At 54.5% G+C, this 17836-nt stretch overlaps 3 protein-coding genes across 6 annotated transcripts in view; 1 reads left to right on the plus strand and 2 right to left on the minus strand.

The window, feature by feature from the left end:
- The window catches only part of LOC127607513 (GATA-binding factor 2-like), a 142216-nt gene that overhangs the window by 46201 nt on the left and 78179 nt on the right, over positions 1–17836 (plus strand). The gene's annotated exons all lie outside the window — the stretch shown is intronic.
- On the minus strand, positions 364–8412 carry LOC127607511 (6-phosphofructo-2-kinase/fructose-2,6-bisphosphatase 4-like). 3 transcript variants are annotated; one of them, XR_007964096.1, is made up of 14 exons: positions 6117–6507; positions 5199–5315; positions 5031–5127; positions 4884–4950; positions 4726–4800; positions 4506–4562; positions 4273–4394; positions 3477–3684; positions 3260–3406; positions 3065–3169; positions 2026–2155; positions 1711–1814; positions 1575–1639; positions 364–936 (listed from the first exon to the last, which is right to left on the minus strand). XR_007964096.1 is itself a non-coding variant. In XM_052075895.1 (14 exons), the coding sequence occupies exons 1-14, from the start codon at positions 8297–8299 to the stop codon at positions 877–879; spliced, it is 1365 nt and encodes a 454-aa protein (XP_051931855.1). In that variant the 5' UTR covers positions 8300–8412; the 3' UTR covers positions 364–876. The 3 variants fall into 3 exon arrangements, 2 of the variants coding, with proteins under 2 accessions (XP_051931855.1, XP_051931854.1); XM_052075895.1 differs by lacking the exon at positions 6117–6507 and adding an exon at positions 8248–8412 and having other exon boundaries at positions 1711–1773; XM_052075894.1 differs by having other exon boundaries at positions 1711–1773; positions 6117–6504.
- Positions 11573–17758, minus strand: LOC127607522 (MAP kinase-activated protein kinase 2-like). Its single transcript, XM_052075913.1, has 11 exons — positions 17675–17758; positions 17180–17601; positions 16155–16294; positions 14948–15012; positions 14685–14764; positions 14475–14601; positions 14052–14127; positions 13843–13967; positions 13653–13738; positions 13480–13560; positions 11573–12401 (listed from the first exon to the last, which is right to left on the minus strand). Exons 2-11 carry the CDS (start codon positions 17468–17470, stop codon positions 12246–12248), a joined length of 1227 nt encoding a protein of 408 aa, XP_051931873.1. The 5' UTR covers positions 17471–17601; positions 17675–17758; the 3' UTR covers positions 11573–12245.

The raw sequence follows: 17836 nt of genomic DNA on the forward strand, positions 1-17836 counted from the left end.
TGATACCAAACCTGATCAGAATCAGAATCGTCTTTGTTGGCCAAGTATGTAGAACACACAAGGAATTTGTCTCCGGTATAACACGCTGCCATTAGTATCATCTTGAACGGGGTTTCGGGTTCTTCTTCGCTGACTTCAGCGGCTCGAGTTGGAGGCCAAACTGCTTTTGCCCACTTCAACGTGGCTCAACCGGTTTATTTCTGCCACTAGGACCAACGGTTCGTCTTGAAGACTGGCATCGCTTGGACATTTGCACATTGATGACAGGCAAGTCCCTTTGCGCCCCTGTCGAACAAAAGCGGGTGGAATAAACCACAGAGTGTCACAAAGAAACGTCGATTTGACAACAGACGTTGACGAGAGTGGCCGTGGAGCATTGCTGAGTGAAGGGAGTTTATTTAGGAACAACACATCTTTTTTCCCGTCAGGTCTGTGACTTGAGGAAAAAACAACACAGTCAAAAAGCGGAGCGAGACTTCCATGATTTTCACTTGAGACATTCTACGCACTTGTGTAAGAATTTGAAACAGACAATGTGCAATGCTGTAAAAGTACAAGTAGCTTTGCGTTAAACAAACAAAAACAAACTAACAGCGTTACATCGGTTCAAAGTGGTGAGGGAAAAGAAAAGAAGAAACTTCACATGCGCACAGCAGTCCCTTCATTTGTTCTCCCCAAATGGGAGCGTGCGCACGACAACAACGAGCTCCGTGTCATATTTTCAGAAATAATCAAGAGTGAACTGGATGCCAGTCAGCGATCATCGATGGCGTCACCCGCGAGCGGACACGCGAGTGCAGTGCAGGCAGCGCGGACGGCGGAGAGCAAAGAGGCGGGGCGGGTTGCGCAAACAAGGCCCCGTGGAGGTGCGCCGCCTCATTGGTGGGCCGGCACGGTAAGCAGAGCCTCCTCCGACATCCGCGACACCTCCACGTTCTGTTCAGCAAACACACAAAAAACAAGGCGGGCTAACGTCGGCGGGCTGTTTGCTTTTCAACGGTCACAAGCGTCAGGTTAGCGAGCCGCGTGACTCCACTAAAGTGAGCGACGGGATATATTTAGCTTAGATTTAATTGGAAAGGGCGCGTTGTCCATTTCAGGGCGGCCCGGTAGTCCAGTGGTTAGCACGTGGGCTTCACAGTGCAGAGGTACCGGGTTCGATTCCAGCTCCAGCCTCCTCCCTGTGTGGAGTTTGCATGTTCTCCCCGGGCCTGCGTGGGTTTTCTCCGGGTGCTCCGGTTTCCTCCCACATTCCAAAAACATGCGTGGCAGGCTGATTGACCACTCTAAATTGTCCCTAGGTGTGAGTGTGAGCGCGGATGGTTGTTCGTCTCTGTGTGCCCTGCGATTGGCTGGCAACCGATTCAGGGTGTCCCCCGCCTACTGCCCGGAGTCAGTTGGGATAGGCTCCAGCACCCCCCGCGACCCTCGTGAGGATGAAGCGGTTCGGAAGATGTCCATTTCTTGTGTCCAGACACCAATTTGATTCGGGTCGCCGCGTTCGGCCGCTGAAGCGATCCGGTTCCGTCCGGTCTCATCGCACCGAATGTGGGTCAGCGTGTGGTCGTACGCACCTCTGGTTTCTCTCTGTGCGTGTTGACGGCGTCTACGTTGAGGCTGATGGACTCCACCTTACACCCTGAGGAAAGAAGGCGGGGCCTGGTTCAAAAGAGTGCCGGTCGGCAACGCTCGAGGCCGAAGCGTCCTTACCGTAGGCCACCGGCGTGAGCTTCAGCACGGTGTGCAGCGGACACTTGAGGTAGGGCAGCTCCTCTGGGTGCAAACAGACACAAAGACCATCACGGGACGTGGTGCTGCCACAACATCGGCGACGGGAAACAACGTTTTGGAAGTTAGACGTGTTGCTTGCTACATTTTTTGGGGTGTGTGTGTGGTAAACTAATCTGTCCGCTTTCTTTTTTTCCTTTAACGAGGCAAAACAAAACAATGCATTATTTCCGGTGGGGCGATCAATTATCGGCAGCGAGGCGCTTTGTTCCAAGTGGTTGCGTCTCCCAGACTCACCTGCGGTCTTGTCCAGGAAGTAGGCCAGCAGGCAGCGCATGACGGCCTGGTGACAGATGACCAGCACGTTCTCCTGCCTCTCCAGCTCCATGATGACCGGCTCCAGCCGCTGCACCAGGTCCTCGTAGGACTGATGGAGTCCACAACACACAGGCAAATTTGGGATTGGACTCGGGGTGTCGATCGTCGGCGCCTACCACCTCAGACATGAACTTCGGATTCCAAATGGATTCGACACTATTCACTGGTGAGCTACAGGAGGGCCAAAACGTTCCCGGCGACGACGACGCCAAGCGTTTCTCCACTTGAAGCGGGCGCAAAATAATCAACAACCCCCCCGCCTTGACTTTTTCTTTCGAAACGAGGCGCTCCGGGATGAAAGTGACCAAAATGAAACTCCCAAGAGTCAATGTAAAAAGTGTGTGAGGACACACCTCACACGGTTCTCAATGACGAGGAATCAAAGATGGAGGCCAATTGCATCTGCAGAATCTCAATATTTTGGGGGGGGGATTGGGGAGAGGTGTCCGGGCTCTCCCTTAGAGATAAGGTGAGAAGCTCAGTCATCCAGGAGGGGCTCAGAGTCGAGCCGCTTCTCCTCCACATCGAGAGGAGCCAGATGAGGTGGCTTGGGCATCTGATTCGGATGCCTCCTGAGCACCTCCCCGGTGAGGTGTTCCGGTCATGTCCCACCGGGAGGAGACCCCGAGGAAGACCCAGGACACGCTGGAGAGACTATGTCACCCAGCTGGCCTGGGAACGCCTCGGGATCCCCCGGGGAGAGCTGGAAGAAGTAGCTAGGGAGAGGGAAGTCTGGGCTTCCCTGCTAAAGCTGTTGCCCCCGCGACCCGGCCCCGGATAAGCGGTAGATGATGGATGGATGGGTTGGGGAGAGGACCGTGGGGAAAAAATGCTACCATATTAAACCACAATAAAAATTTAAAAAAGGATCGTTGAGCCCCCCTGTGCACCCCCTATCACGTTTTGCCGAGAAACACGAATGTAGCGTTTGTCTCCCATCTCGCATGACGTGACTGACCTCTCCTTTCGGGTAGCGGTAACGGTACTTGTCCTGGTCCCGCAGTGCAAACTCCAGAGGGTAGTGCTCTTGAATCGCTTCATACATCATCTCTTCACATACACCCTGAAGTGAGCCCCGCCCCCCCACACACACACACACACAAGTATGAGAAAAGATGGCGCGCGAGCATTTGAGCTGAAGCTGGGCACTCACGGCGTCAATCTCGTTGAGGACCTTCCACTGCTCGTAGGGCACGTCGAGAGCTTCGGCCGTCTGGATGGTTCTCTTCATTTGACTGGTCCACACCTTCAGCCGGTTGATGCCCTGAGCCCGGATGAAGTGGGCCAGCTTCTTGGCAAACTGCAAACAGGAGAGCGAGACACGCGTTGGGTTCCTCCCGCCAACACTTGGGCGGCCATGTCTTGCGCACCTCTTTGCCTCTGGCCGTGAGCCCCGAGTCCCCCCCGATGCGACCCTTGACGTTGAGCTCGCTCTCGCCGTGGCGGCACAGGTAGATGGAGCGAGGCGTGATGTGGATGTTCATGAGATAGTAGACGATCCGACTCTGGATGTGGTCCAAGACCCGGTTGACCAAGTAGCGCTGACCCACGTCCATAATTTTGATGTAGGAGAGCTCCCTAAACGGAGAGCGACAAGAAACAATCATCACGCGCGGCCCTTCGTGCTTGACTTTCGGATTTTTTGGGCCAGTCATCACTCAATTTGGCCTCTTGATTATTAGGGAGGGCGGCCCGGTAGTCCAGTGGTTAGCACGTCGGCTTCACAGTGCAGAGGTACCGGGTTCAATTCCAGCTCTGGCCTCCCTGTGTGGAGTTTGCATGTTCTCCCCGGGCCTGCGTGGGTTTTCTCCGGGTGCTCCGGTTTCCTCCCACATTCCAAAAACATGCGTGGCAGGCTGATTGGACGCTCTAAATTGTCCCTAGGTGTGAGTGTGAGCGTGGATGGTTGTTCGTCTATGTGTGCCCTGCGATTGGCTGGCAACTGATTCAGGGTGTCCCCCGCCTACTGCCCGAAGACGGCTGGGATAGGCTCCAGCACCCCCCGCGACCCTAGTGAGGATTAAGCGGTTCGGAAAATGGATGGATGGATGGATTATTAGGGAAGCAGGGGTGAGATTCCACACTCAGCCACGGGGTGGCAGCACGCAAACAAGCTGTCGGCATGCCCGCTGCACAATTCCAACGGTTTTCATTGCATTCACTCACCTGTCCAAGACCTCATCCAGAGTTTCGTATGAGTTTTCATAACATTTGATCCTCTTCATGAAGTCTTCCACCGCCTCCTCTGTGTTGCAATTTGTGTAGTCGGGGCTGCCCAGCTTCACTTGCTAAAGCAGAAGCACACACACACGAGAAACCATGAGCGCAAGAGACGCACACGCTCGTCGGCTCGCTCGTTGGGGCCTCGTGTCATCTGAATTGCAAATCCGCACGCTCACCACGATATTCTCCTGGATCACGTCGGGGTCTTCGCACACAGACTCCACAAAGAACACCTGAGGAAGCACGGCCACAAGTAAGTCCTTCGGCTCGAGCGTTCGCCAACGCATGCCGCGGCCTGTACAAGATGAGCATTTTGGGGACCTGAACACCATCGGCGTGATGGCGTGGCAAATATGGCGGGCTCCGAGGCAATGGGGGGGCAGCTTGACTCCTTACCTTGAGGCCATTCTGCTCCGCAAACTCGATGATGGTTTCCCTCCTCTCTCTGGTGGTATTTGTCGCGTCAAAAACCTGCGGCCCCCACCCAAAGAGAGAAACAACGATGAAGGCGGCACCTGAGGCGACATCCGACACCCAAGCGCCACGGGACCAACCGCAACTTGGCCTCCTCCTTCGGCGAGGTACTGCCGTACATCGTTTAGAGCGGCCGAAGCGCATTGTCTGCAAAGGTCACACGGAAGGAAGCCCGATCGATGATGGACGTCAAAGTCAAACGCCGCCGTCGCCGACCAGACTCTCACCTTCTGATCTCTAATCCTTCCTCATTGTCTGGACGGAAGAACTCAAAGGACTTGTAGATCTTCACACACTCTCTCCTGTACTGTCCTACGTTGAACTCTGGAGAAAACAGAAGGATCCATCATCAATTTGAGCACAACTCCTGATTTCACCTTGAGCGGCAATGGCACCTCTGGTGGGAACCCCGATCCAGTTGAGATAGCGAGTCAGCTTCTTGGAGATGTAGGTCTTCCCCCTGGCAGGAAGGCCCACCGTCACGATCAGGGTAGGGCAGTTGGTCATACATACTGTGGCGGAAGAAAGGGAGCAAGGTCGTTCATTGATGGGGGGTGGGGGGTCACTTTGATCGCCGCAAAGAGGACGCTGGCGACGGAGCCTAGCGCGCGACCGACGACGCTTCTCACAATCCGAACCGGGCGCGCCGCATTAACAGTCAGTTGCCTCACCGGGATAGCTTTTCACAGATGACTGGGTGAGAGGGCACGGTGGCCAAACGGCATCTCTGTGCTCAACTCACTATCGCTCGCGGTTTCACTGCCCCAGCACGAGAGATCCGAGACAGATGCCAAACACTCCGGCGAGCTCTCTCCGCTCAGATTAGGCAGTCGAGATTCAAAAATGTATTCTTCGCGTTACAGCACTTGAGGACATTATGTGTCACGGCTTGCCTTGTTGGTCGCTTGTCACACTGCGCCATCCGACTAAAGTGTTCAAGTCGCGTTGAGTCGCGTCGCTGCCGGGACGCCGGCGTCAAGCGAGGACCCCGTCCGCGTATATAGCACCGATCAGCGCAATGTCGAGCGAGGCAGCCGCGGTCCGCTACGCGCCGGCTACTGCCACGTTTGGCCATAATCGTTCCGAAGCGTCGCGGCTCATTTCTGCTCGGCTCCTCCAGTGTGTGACGTCAGGTGCAGGAGGACCGCATTAGCAGCTAACGGTTTAAGCTAGCAGCACACGACGGCAGCCGGCTTGGCTGCTTTAGCGCCCGGCGTTGAAAGGAGAGACGTAACCCATGAATGGATGCCCCCCCCCTCACATCCTAACAATAATATCAGCTTGTCCGATGCCACGCCCGACGCCGTACGTACCCTTCCTTTGAGAAATGTGCCTCTCAGGCAGGCCATTTTTACACGGCATCCAAATCTTCTTGAGGGGATTTTGGGTGAGTTCCCGCGGATTCAGATTCGAAGTCAGAGGCGAGGGCGGCGTGTCTTCCATTGCGTCCTGCGGCGACGTGGATGCCGCCGCGGGGGGCACTCGGGGTCTTTTCCCGTGATGCTCCTCCGAAGGTGACCGGGGCTTCATGGTCGGAGCTCGAGGGACTAGGATGCGACCGCCCGCCTCCGTCTCGGCAGCCTCCCACTTGATCGCGCTATGTGACGTCACGCGCCGCCACGATTGGTCGTAACGACCCCAATGCGCGCGCAGCCACATTTCCGCGTCGTCCGTCGTCACAGCGACAGCGCGCGTGACGACGGAAGACGTCGGCGAGGTCGCCTCTCGGTACATTTGGCCAGAGAATTTCATCAGTCAGAAAAAATATTTCATTGACTTTTTTTTTTTTACACTAACCACGGTTTGGGAGTAAGTAGCGAGTATTCGTGAGTTGACAAAATCCCGAGAATGATACTGCGGGGGACGTCGCGTCTCATTCCGGTTCTTGCCAGGTTCGGTGTGACGGAGCTGACGGTGCATCGGTAACCGTTAGGTGGCGGCATTGCGCTTTTTCCTTCGACCTGGCATGTTGACGCCCACTTGGAGATGATTGACGTTATGTCCGCGAATCAAGCCAGAAATGTTGACAGTGACAACAAAGGATTTTCATCTCGCCTCTTTCGATTGGAGCACAGGAGCAACGGGTCATGTGACCTGCATATGACACGAAAGCGTGGACCTCGCTTCAAGAGCTCCTTCATTCCCTGAACGGGTTAAGGGTCAACCTGTCAGTGGACTCAAACGCGTGTCAGCACACAGTTGATCGTTTTTGTATACATAGTGCAGTTTATGTCACAATATGAAGCAGATCTAGGTCGTTTGTAACGTTTTTTATTGTGCGTGTGGGGGGGTCACGTTAAAAATAGCTCCCAAGTTACCATTCATTCCAATTTCTTGGGTCTCGGTGGCCGTTCAAGACGAGAAAGAAGGTGGACACTAACCAACTGCGGATCGCGCGTGGCTTTGGGGGGGGGGGGGGGGGGTACGAACAGCGTGCAAATGGGGGCGCTGCGGTGCAAGGTTACTTCTCACGCCCGGTTCTCGCCATTCGGTGGACGGAGGTTTCACTGGATTGTTTCGCACTCGTGGAGAGTTTTTCATTCACATGTGAAGAGTCTTGACTTTCAGCCACAGCTCCGGGATTTTTTTTTTTTGCTCTCCCGGGGCCGAAGTGGGGGGTTATCAAATTTTAAAAAGCCTCGCCCCAAAAAAAGAAAAAAATGACGTCTGAAAAATAAGCCCATTTTAGTGAAACGATGAACCGACCTGTTGTGGGTCCAGAAAGTTGGACCAAAAAAATGGGCGTGTTGGACCAAACAACCCGCAAAGTTGGGTCAAAGGGACACAAGTAGTGACCCGGTCCCATTTCTGACCGACTGTGTGTATGTGTGTGTACAAACAATGCATTTTCTGGATCCAAAACAACACAAAAGTTGGATCTTATTGGCCCAGGTAGTGTATCGATCCTTTTTTTTTTGGAGCAGAATCGCTTTCTTTTGGACTCAGCGGGGTGTAGGTACAACTTCAGGGTAGTCACCTCGAAAAGCGGGGTCCCCCCCGCCTTAGGTCTCTCCCTCCTTCGAGCAGCTAACAGCTAACAGCTGATTCTGCAAAACGCCGCCTGGCACCGCTAATTTCCAGAAGGCTACGTGTGCACGCTACACGCTCCGCGTTCAACGAGCCGCCGAAATGCGCGAGAAGCTTCGAACGTGCATGGCGAGACAAAAAAAATAAGAGCGCTCGGGCGACGAGACGGTTTCGTTTCAACGGCGACTCGACCGCGACGCGTTTCGCGAAGCGGGGCGCAACGCGACGCGAAAGGCGGCGTCGGGAGCTTGTCGTCGTTGTTGTTGTTGTTATCGCAAATGTAGGGGAAAGGTCTCGCCGACCGGAGACACACGCGCGGCGCGTCCGCGACATCGTCTCCTCTTTGCCGCGCTAAGTCTCGAGTCCTGCGGCGTCACGACGGCCCGCGACAAGGTCGAGAAGCGGAAGCCCTCTTACCCGCTCTGCCCTGGTTCTGTTCCGGCTTGGATCGACCGGAGCAGGCCCTCATCGTGGATCCGTCTGCCTACGGATGGAGCCAAGAGTCGAGCGCCTCGCTGATGCTTCGTCCTGCCAACCCCCGCGCGCGCGCGCGCACGCACACGCCCGCGCACAAATGAGTGGGCGAAGCCCCAAGCTAGACTTCCCGCAAAAGTGGACGGAATCAGGTAGCGGTACCTGCCCCCTTTGGACCCTCCCACAACGCGTGCAAACACGCACGCACGCACACAAGGTCCAAGGAAGTGTCTCAAGATAAATGTAAACAAACGACTTCTCAAGCTACCAAAAAATAAATCTGTTTTGCTGAACCATACATCGATAACTGTGACACATCAAGAAAGAATATCTCAAGGTTTGGGGGGGGCAGCAGTTTTTTGGCCTGTATGACCTGCGAGGTACGTGTATGTGTCCACTTGCCTCTGATGACACCGAGGACATAATAAAAAGAGAAAGAAAAAAAAAAGTCCAGCACAACCTGGCGGGGGGGAGGAGCTTCAAAGCAAGTCGGCTACGGAATCTAGTTCCGTTTCCAGTGGGCGTCGCACCCATCCCTCAGGCTGCGAGCCCCGCAACCACCTTGCACGTCAGAACATACCAGTTGGACCAGTCTCGCTTCGCCTTATCGCAGTCCAAAACAAGGCACGCTCACACCGCCCCCCCCCCCTGCCCCCATTCACATTCTCCGGACATTCTTGCTCTTTGTGCATGCGCCACAAGAAAAGCAGTTAAGCAACGGCCTCGCGTCACGTCCAAAGTTAGTCAAGCTTCTCCGAACCATTCCACACAGCGTCCAACTTGGACACACGAAGAGACCGTTCGACTTTGTGACCTTTCTCGTCGTTGCAGGGTTAACCGAGCGGGTGGGCGACGCCGTCACTCGTCCGTTTTCGATATCCAAGGCCGCATTAGGCTCAGGGCTGAGCCAAAGATACATCAGCTGAAGGGGGGGCAGGTATCGAACCCAAAAACGAGCATCCTAACCTCTGAACCGCATTGGTGCCGACGACACCAAATTTCAGTGGAACATGACAAGCGTGAAGGATGCTCTCTTCCTGTTCCTGTTCCTGTTTGCGCATGGATGTTGTCATGACTGGCCACGCTTGGCCTCGCAATACGTCCGAGTAACACGCAAGTCACGCGGGTGCGCCGACAAAAGAAGTCATTCGCAACACGCTGTCAAATTCCCGCGCGCTCGGGTGACTGTCGATCTCGAATCCCAACAACAGCTGAGAGGGCACCGCACCCAATCGTGACCAACATCCCGGATTTACAACCCTTGCCCTACATACCGCAGGGGGGGCCTGTCACATTTGCAAGGTGGTGGTGGTGGTGGACCCCAAAGAGCAGGCAGGAGGGAGGAGCAGGTTGTACTTGATGAATTGTATTAAAACAGAAAACTAAACAAAACAAAGTCCCGAAAACAAAACAAATCCAAAGTAACAAACAAAACCACGGCAGAAGCTAAAAACTCAATAACAGAAACATGATCGAAACAAACCTGACAGGGAAATACAGCAACAAAAAAAAAATGACAGTAGCCAAGAGCAAACACTGATTATCTAACGACCAACAGGTGTGCAGCTGCAGGGAAAAGCCTCACAGTGCCACCTGTTGGTCACAAACCGAAACATGACAGGGCCATGTGATATAAATGGGGGAAAGGCCCCATTTATATGGACAACATCGCGACTGTGTTGACCCTTTTCTTCAATAACACCCCCCCCCAAAAAAAAAAACAGACTCCGGTCAAGAACGATGCTGTCCACAACCGTTTTATATGGCTTCCATTGTGGAACACCGGCGGCCCGGTAGTCCAGTGGTTAGCACGTCGGCCTCACAGTGCAGAGCTACCGGGTTCGATTCCAGCTCCGGCCTCCCTGTGTGGAGTTTGCATGTTCTCCCCGGGCCTGCGTGGGTTTTCTCCGGGTGCTCCGGTTTCCTCCCACATTCCAAAAAAACATGCATGGTAGGCTGATTGGAAGCTCTAAATTGTCCCTAGGTGTGAGTGTGAGTGCAAATGGTTGTTCGTTTCTGTGTGCCCTGCGATTGGCTGGCAACCGATTCAGGGTGTCCCCCGCCTACTGCCCGAAGACAGCTGGGATAGGCTCCAGCATCCCCCGCAACCCTAGTGAGGATCAAGCGGCTCGGAAGATGAATGAATGAATGAATGTGGAACACCGTGAAGGGCTGGCAACCAGTTGAAGGGGTCGCCCGCCTTGCGTGCTTGAACCGGGATATACTCCAGCTCGCCCGCAACCCTCGTAATTGCCGCTGCCAATCCCCAGAAACGGGTGACATTTTTTTTAGACAATCAAACAGTTAAGGCCCAAAAGCGTCTTCAAATGGATTCGGCTATGCACGCTCTTGTTGCCATCTTGATATGGGACCTGGCCGGCCCTCTCCTGACCTGAAGACCTGTAGCCAGTTGCGACACACACACAAATGCACACACACACATACACACTAAGCCTTTCGCAACAAAATGTCACAACTCAACCATGTGGCACAAGCAAACCACAGCCGAGTTTTGCAAAGCTTGCTGGTGTCACATGGCCAGGCAACACACACACACACACACACACGCACACACACGCGCGCACAACACACACACCCACACACACACGCCTCCCTGAGCTCACAATCAAGATCGGTGGGCCACTTTATTGTCTTGGTGACAAATAGTGCAGGTTCAGGAAAGGGGCACACGAGTCAGACTTTGCTCGGAACTCGGCGACAAAGGCATCTGAAGGCAAACAACACCGCACAAGTGTGTTGGAGTGACACACTTGTGCTGTTTGATCAAGAGTGGAAGCTCCAAGGTCCAACCCAATCTGTCACGCGACGCTGCTGCGGCCGCTAGGCAATTTGTCGCCTGCTGCGAATTCCGCAATCAAACTGCGGCCTTCCTCAAGGCTGCGATAACCGGTACAGGCCATGATTCCGTCCGAAGAAATGTGAAGCGTATTAATGCGAAAAGAAAGCAACTCTCATCAGCGACCGGGAAAAACTTTGCAGAGCAAGAGCTTTTCTCAAAAACGACATTTTCTTCATATTTAAGATAAGATTGAGTGTGAGTGCGAATGGTTGAACGTTTCTGTGTGCCCTGCGATTGGCTGGCAACCGATTCAGGGTGTCCCCCGCCTACTGCCCGGAGACAGCTGGGATAGGCTCCAGCACCCCCCGCGACCCTAGTGAGGATTAAGCGGTTAGGAAGATGAATGAATGAATGAATGAAGATATCCTTTAAGGAAAAAAATTTTTTTGAATGGTGTTTGTTGTTTTTTTGTCTTCTTTCTACCTACATTCTTGCTGCTGGAGGCTGTAAATTTCCCCAGTGTGGGACAAATAAAGGATATCTTATCTTATCTTATATTTTCGGAATCCGTCAGCACACTTCAACTTCTTGGTGCGCTCCACGTGACATCTTCCTGCTAATTGTTCCTGGCGCATCAATTTGTGCAGGCCGAAAGGGTGGGCCCCGCCCCCTGCCCCGCCCCGGTCAAGGTCGGCGCCGCCCCCGCCCTTCGCCCTAACTCAGCTCGGATGGGCTGCGACTCACCCGAACAAGGATGGGCGACGGGGAAAATAAGAGATGGCACTTCGAGTTCAACTGACACTTTTCCTCCTCGCAATCACCGCTAGCATATTGTTGTCGCGTCACGCGTTTAAAAAACTAATTAAAATCAAAAGTAGGACGTTCTGTCAATAACGTTGGGCGTTTCCTTTGTCAGTGAGCGACGCTCGCCGATTGGCCCACGGTTGAAAACAGCAGCCCCAAATCCCAAACATACAGTCGTTATGCTTCAAAGCGTCTTCAAATCCTTTTCCAAACACGTCGGCGGCAAAAGGCAGGCCTCAAAACGTCCCGCCCCGCCTTGCGAATCTCGCGGTCTCTTTCCGGCCAATCTCCGGATTCAAAAAGGGCCGGCCTTGAAGGTGACGGTGAGCCGCCCGCCTCACTGACTTTGGCAGACCGCGGCGCCACCCTTGGCCCCCGCGGCGGCTCTCTTGCGTCTCTTGATGAGGAGCGGGTTGCTGGAGGTGTCCAAGTCCTTGATTTTCACCTGGTCGTAGTCGACGCGCATGGTTGCCAAAGCGCTGGTCATCTCCTCCTGTGACACATCAGACGCAGTTTACGCTTCGGGCGTTCGCCTCAACAAAAGGAGGAAACTGAAAATTTTAAAAAGTGGTTTGGTTTCTTTCAGAAATCACGAGATGCCAGAGTTTTCTTTCTTCGGGTGCGGTTACAAAAGGGGGTTTGCGCTGCTGCGGGTGTGAACGCAGCCGACTCGCTTTCTCCTCTCATTCCCTTTAAATTCAGTGCGGGAGAGACAAACGAAATCAAGACGACGGAAGGCTCTCAAAGTACATTCATAAGGATTGGCAAGAAGATCTTAGATTTAACTTTTTTTTTTGGGAGGGGGTTAGCAAAACTCTTACCTGGTTGAGTTACAGCTCAACCAGGTAAGAGTTTACCTGGTGCACATTTTCGGTTAGGCTCCGATGCAGGCTGAAGCAACAGCTGTAACTCAACCAGGTAAGAGTTTTGCCGCGTTTCCCAACTGGGGCCGGGGATTTCGCCACAGGGGGCGCCGTTGTGACATGAAAGCCAATTTCAAAGCGACCCCCCCCCCAAACTCGCACTGTCGCCGGACTTAAAGAGAGAAGCAACTGGCCGTGTTGAGCGTTCTAAGGACGCCCGGCTCACGGCGCTCGCCGCAGTCCAAATGTCAAGGAGAGGAGCGTGGAAGTCACGAGGCTAATAGTTAGCCTAGCTCGGAGGCCCGAAGAATTTGACTCGTTTCCCCTTTCACGCCAATCCAAATGCTGCCGTTTTCGGACATGTGCTTCGTGGCAACAGAGATTTTTGTGTACAGGTCGAGGTGGATCGCATTTTGAAACCGTTGTTGTTGTTGTTGTTGTTGTTGCTATCGTTTTGTTTTTGAAGTCCTCCTAAACGACTGGAGGACCCCCGGAGGAAGAGCGCGGTTGTGTTTCTGGCTCATGTTCGGCTTGGATTTCCTTTGACAATGCAATTCTTCCTTCCTGAGATCGCAACCGCGGGGCTTTCGTCACCCCGGGCGGATCCGAAAGCCTTTGTGACGCTGCGCGCGAGCGAGCGAGGCTTTGGGTTTCCTTGTAATGGCAGAAAACGACCAGAAGGGGTCAGCGTTGCCGCGTCTCTCCGACCTTGACGTCTTCCCACATCTCTCGGTCCTCGGTCAGCACTCGGCTGGTGTGGAGCGGCGTGGAGGGCACCGCCGCGGCTTGCTGCGCGGCACAAACGCGCCAACGGTGAACGCGGCATTGACAAGAAATGTGCCGCTGCGTGCGCGGGGGGGGGGGTCGAGTCAAACACTTACGCTGATCCAGGGGTGTTTCATAAACTGACTGATGGTCATCCTCTCGTTGGGGTCCGTCTTCAGCAGTTGGTGAATCAAACTCTTGCCTGCGAGGGTCACAGCGACATCTCAGCGACTCCCGAGGGCCCGCCGGGTTGATCGCCAAAGGGTCCGGCCCACCTCGAGATTTCCCAAGGGTCAGTGAACTCACCTTCATGCGACACGTCGGCCCACTCCGGGTTGGGAAATTCATACTGGCCCATCCTGATTCGCTTCTTCATCCCGGGTGAAATGGCTTGGCCCGTGTTGGAGTAAAACGGAGGGAAGCCGCACAGCCTGGGGGAGGACGAGACGGCCGACGATGCCTCGGCTTTTGGCTCGGAGGAGACTTCGGGCCGGTGGCGAAGGCGAGCTACTCACAGGATGTACATGATCACGCCCAGAGACCACATGTCGCATGACTTGTCGTATTTCTCCGGACCCAGAACCTCCGGCGCTTATCCCCGGCCACGGAAACACGAGCAGAGAAGGGGGAACGGGGGGTGGGGGGTGGGGGGGTGGAGAATGCAAACTACTAAGAACACGTGCCTTTCAGTCTTTCCACCTTATGCTTGGTGCACGGCAAATCCGGGTGCGAGCATTTCAGGCGCTGCGATTCAAGTCAATGCACGCCCCCCCCCCCCCCCCCAGCTGTACAATTCGTCTGGCTCGGCGTGCCAGGCCGAGTCTTTTATTGGGATCACTCCTGATTGAATTTTTGACAATGGCTGCCGAAAAGGGAGGGCGGATGGCTCGCACTGGGGGCGGGGGGGGGGGGGGGGGGTGAAATGAAGAGCAACTCACCCACATAGTAGGGTGTGTAGCAGGGGGTCTGGAGAGGGTTGTGTTGGGTGGTCTCCTTGGCAAACCCAAAGTCCGTTAGCTTGAGGACTCCGTTCCTCTGCTTGGAGTTGTACAGCAGATTCTCGGGCTGTCCAGGGGGGGACGCGGCGGCGTCAGCCCGGCTCATGGCGGCGTTGCCGAAGCCCGTTGCGGAATTGTCGTTGCGCTCACCTTGATATCTCGGTGCGCAATGTTGATACCGTGCAGGAACTCGATGGCCGCGCCAATGTCTCTCATGATCTCCGATGCCTCTGCTCAAAAAAACAGCATTCTCAAAGCAAAAAAAAAGTCAATCCGAACAACGGCCACGGCAGAGGACAGGCGGCGAACCTGTTCCCGGCCTTCTAATCACTTCGCTTTGAGGTTCCGCTCAACGGGCGGCTCCACGCAGTCACGCGCAAATAATAGATGCCGGTTGCTGATTCAGTTCTCACCTTTCTCTGTGAAAGCCTGGTCTCCTCGGGCCTGGATGCGGCTGAACAGCTCTCCGCCCTCCATACTGGAAGTACACAAAAAAAAGGGACACACCCGCGCTTGAATTTTGGACGTGTCAAAGCAAGCCATTGCGGGCATATTTTGCCAAGGTGGGCTCCCATCGAATCAGGAAGAGTCGCGACAACGGAACAGGGACGTGATGAGCTTGCCTCAGAGGATGCGGACCGCACACAGAGAGGAATAAATGCGCTTTTGCGCTGCGGTGACACCGCTCAACGTCACCCTCTGCTGACCTCCACCGTCACAGGAAGCAGCTTGCAGCGGGGCTGAGCTCGCTGGCTTTTGCGCCTGCGCCTGCGCCTGTCCAGTCTGGGACATTGACGGCAAACCAAGCGAAGGGGGGGTTTCCGACAGATTGTAACTGTTGTTCCAATTAATAGGATTTGACATCTGTATCATTAGGTTCATTTAAGGTATTTAAGGCGTACTTCACCCCTGCCCCCCCCCAAAAAAAATTTGCTAGCTCGCTGAAAATGAACAATTTGTAACATTTTGAATGATGATCGTGTGCTTTCTAAATCTTCCCATTTTGTTCATTTCGGAAGTCATGAAAATATGAGCCTGGTACATTCCGGAGTCCTTATTCAACACCCGCTGTAGACAGCATTGATTTAAAAAATGGGCACATTTTCATGAGACTTTTTGACTTCACGGCATTTTTGTTCTGATAAATGTCGGCCTACCGAGGGAGAGAACCGACTAAAGAAAATCAAAGGTAAGGTGAGAAGCTCGGTCATCCGGGAGGGGCTCCGAGTCGAGCCGCTTCTCCTCCACATCGAGAGGAGCCAGATGAGGTGGCTTGGGCATCTGATTCGGATGCCTCCTGAACGCCTCCCCGGTGAGGTGTTCCGGGCATGTCCCACCGGGAGGAGACCCCGAGGAAGACCCAGGACACGCTGGAGAGACTATGTCACCCAGCTGGCCTGGGAACGCCTCGGGATCCCCCGGGGAGAGCTGGAAGAAGTAGCTAGGGAGAGGGAAGTCTGGGCTTCCCTGCTAAAGCTGTTGCCCCCGCGACCCGGAGGTAGAAGCGGTAGAAGATGGATGGATGGATGGATGGAAAATCAAAGGAATTAAATTTGCGATGAGGTTTGAGCCATTTGGAGTTGAACGGAAGAGATGGCAAGACAACAAGCGAGACAGTACCACTCCATGATGATGAGCAGGCACTTCTTGCCGCGGTGCATGTTCTCATACAGGCTGAGGATTCGGACGATATGCGGTCCGCCAGACACCCTCCAATGAAGCTCCACCTCCCGTCTCGCTTTGGGGTTGTCGTAGAGGATCTGGAAGACACCAGAGGGGAAACGACAACTCAAAATGCCAGCCGACTTCCATTTTGACTGACTGTGTTTTGAGTGTGTGTGTAACCCCGACATCCCCATATCGAGGCAGCAGGTGGATGCTGACACGGCATCCATGTCTGGTCAGTGCGTATTTTGGGATATGACAGCCACGGAGTGCTGCGAGGTTCAAAAGAAGGCCGGCTCAGGTCACCGGCCGGGAACGAGTGACTCACGGACACGTGAGAGAGACGACACCCACGGCGCACGCACACAAAGAGCGATTAGAAAGCCGAGCGGCCTTCTCGTTTGTCGACCCCAGAAGTGGAAACGTTCCATTTTCCGATGAACACGCCAGTCACACCGACGAGTTCGCTAACTGCTCCTCAGTGCGGGTGTGCGCAAGAGGAAGCGAGCAGTGCAAGTCTCGAGCCGCGGCGGCCATTGGAAAGTAGAAGTTGAGCGCGTGGGATTCCCTTTTTTCCGTTGTGTGCGTGCTAATATGCTGCCACGTGCATCATCGCATCCTGAGCGACGCGCTGGCGCTAAATAGCACGCGGATAGCGTTGATGTGATGATGACCTCAAGCCAAATGAGCAATCAGAATTGGAATCATCTTTATTGGCCAAACTTGAGCTTGTGGCAGCGCGTGTTTTTGTCCAAATGAAACTCCTCAACTCATAGTACTTTTTTTGTTGGGCCTGAGCACACAACCAGCAAATAGGTGAGTTTTCAGAGTCGATTCCCTACTCCAGAACGCGCTGGCCGCCACAGGGTATGTTGTCAAGCACAACCGAAAGTGTTCTCCGTCGAAATCAGCCGTGAAATGTGGTCGCAAAGTCAGCCGAATGGGCGGACACGGCGGCGTGCGGGTTGAGCGAGCCTTACCTTGAGAGCGCACTTCTGCCCATTCTTCTTGCTGAAGCACTCCAAAACTTTGCCATTGATTCCCAAACCCAGAACCTGACTGGAGATTTTGTAGTCGTCCGTCACCGCGTGCCTTTTGATGTCCAGTCTGCCGTTTCCGGGCAAAGCGAAGAGGGCTTCTTCCGCGGGGGCCGACGCGGCGGCGGCGGTGGCGGCGGCGGCGGCCGGCTGCGCTTCAGCGTCTCCGGACGGCGAGCGCCGCTCGGCTTCGGCCGCGGGCGGCGGGTTCTTCCCGCTGCCCTCCTGTAGCATGTTCGGGCAGGAAAAGAATCGCCAGAGGACGCGATGACACCGTCGGCTGTCCGGTAAATGCGTCAAGTCGACGCGACCGCCTGTCCTGGAAGCCGCTCCAAAAACTTTAGCGACTCATTCCCCGTCAAAGCCTGATTGAAAAAAAAAAAAGATACTCACCACTTTTTTTAAAATCCAAAACTCACAAACCCTCTTTAGACTTACTAGTTTCCCTTCGACATTCCGGCAGGTGCGCTGACAGCAGGCCAGCGGCGAGTCGGGCTCGAGCTCCCACGGGCGACGCTGCGTGCAAGTGGAAGCTGGCGGGCGGGCAAGCCCCGCCCTCCTTCCGCCGACTGATCTCATTTTCCAAGTCGAGCCGAGCGG

The sequence above is a fragment of the Hippocampus zosterae genome, chromosome 9 (assembly GCF_025434085.1).
Source record: "Hippocampus zosterae strain Florida chromosome 9, ASM2543408v3, whole genome shotgun sequence".
Taxonomy (NCBI): Eukaryota; Metazoa; Chordata; class Actinopteri; order Syngnathiformes; family Syngnathidae; genus Hippocampus; species Hippocampus zosterae.

Excerpts from the sequence above, each read along its gene's own strand:
- LOC127607511 (XM_052075894.1), bottom strand. The coding sequence starts at position 6,462 with ATGTGGCTGCGCGCGCATTGGGGTCGTTACGACCAATCGTGGCGGCGC. Across the intron at positions 5,128-5,198 it reads GATCGGGGTTCCCACCAGAG|AGTTCAACGTAGGACAGTAC; the intron begins GTGCCATTGCCG and ends TGTTTTCTCCAG. Across the intron at positions 1,774-2,025 it reads CTTCCTGGACAAGACCGCAG|AGGAGCTGCCCTACCTCAAG; the intron begins GTGAGTCTGGGA and ends GTTTGCACCCAG.
- LOC127607522 (XM_052075913.1), bottom strand. The coding sequence starts at position 17,470 with ATGCTACAGGAGGGCAGCGGGAAGAACCCGCCGCCCGCGGCCGAAGCC. Across the intron at positions 13,739-13,842 it reads GGCCGACGTGTCGCATGAAG|GCAAGAGTTTGATTCACCAA; the intron begins GTGAGTTCACTG and ends TGACCCTCGCAG. Across the intron at positions 12,402-13,479 it reads AGATGTGGGAAGACGTCAAG|GAGGAGATGACCAGCGCTTT; the intron begins GTCGGAGAGACG and ends GATGTGTCACAG.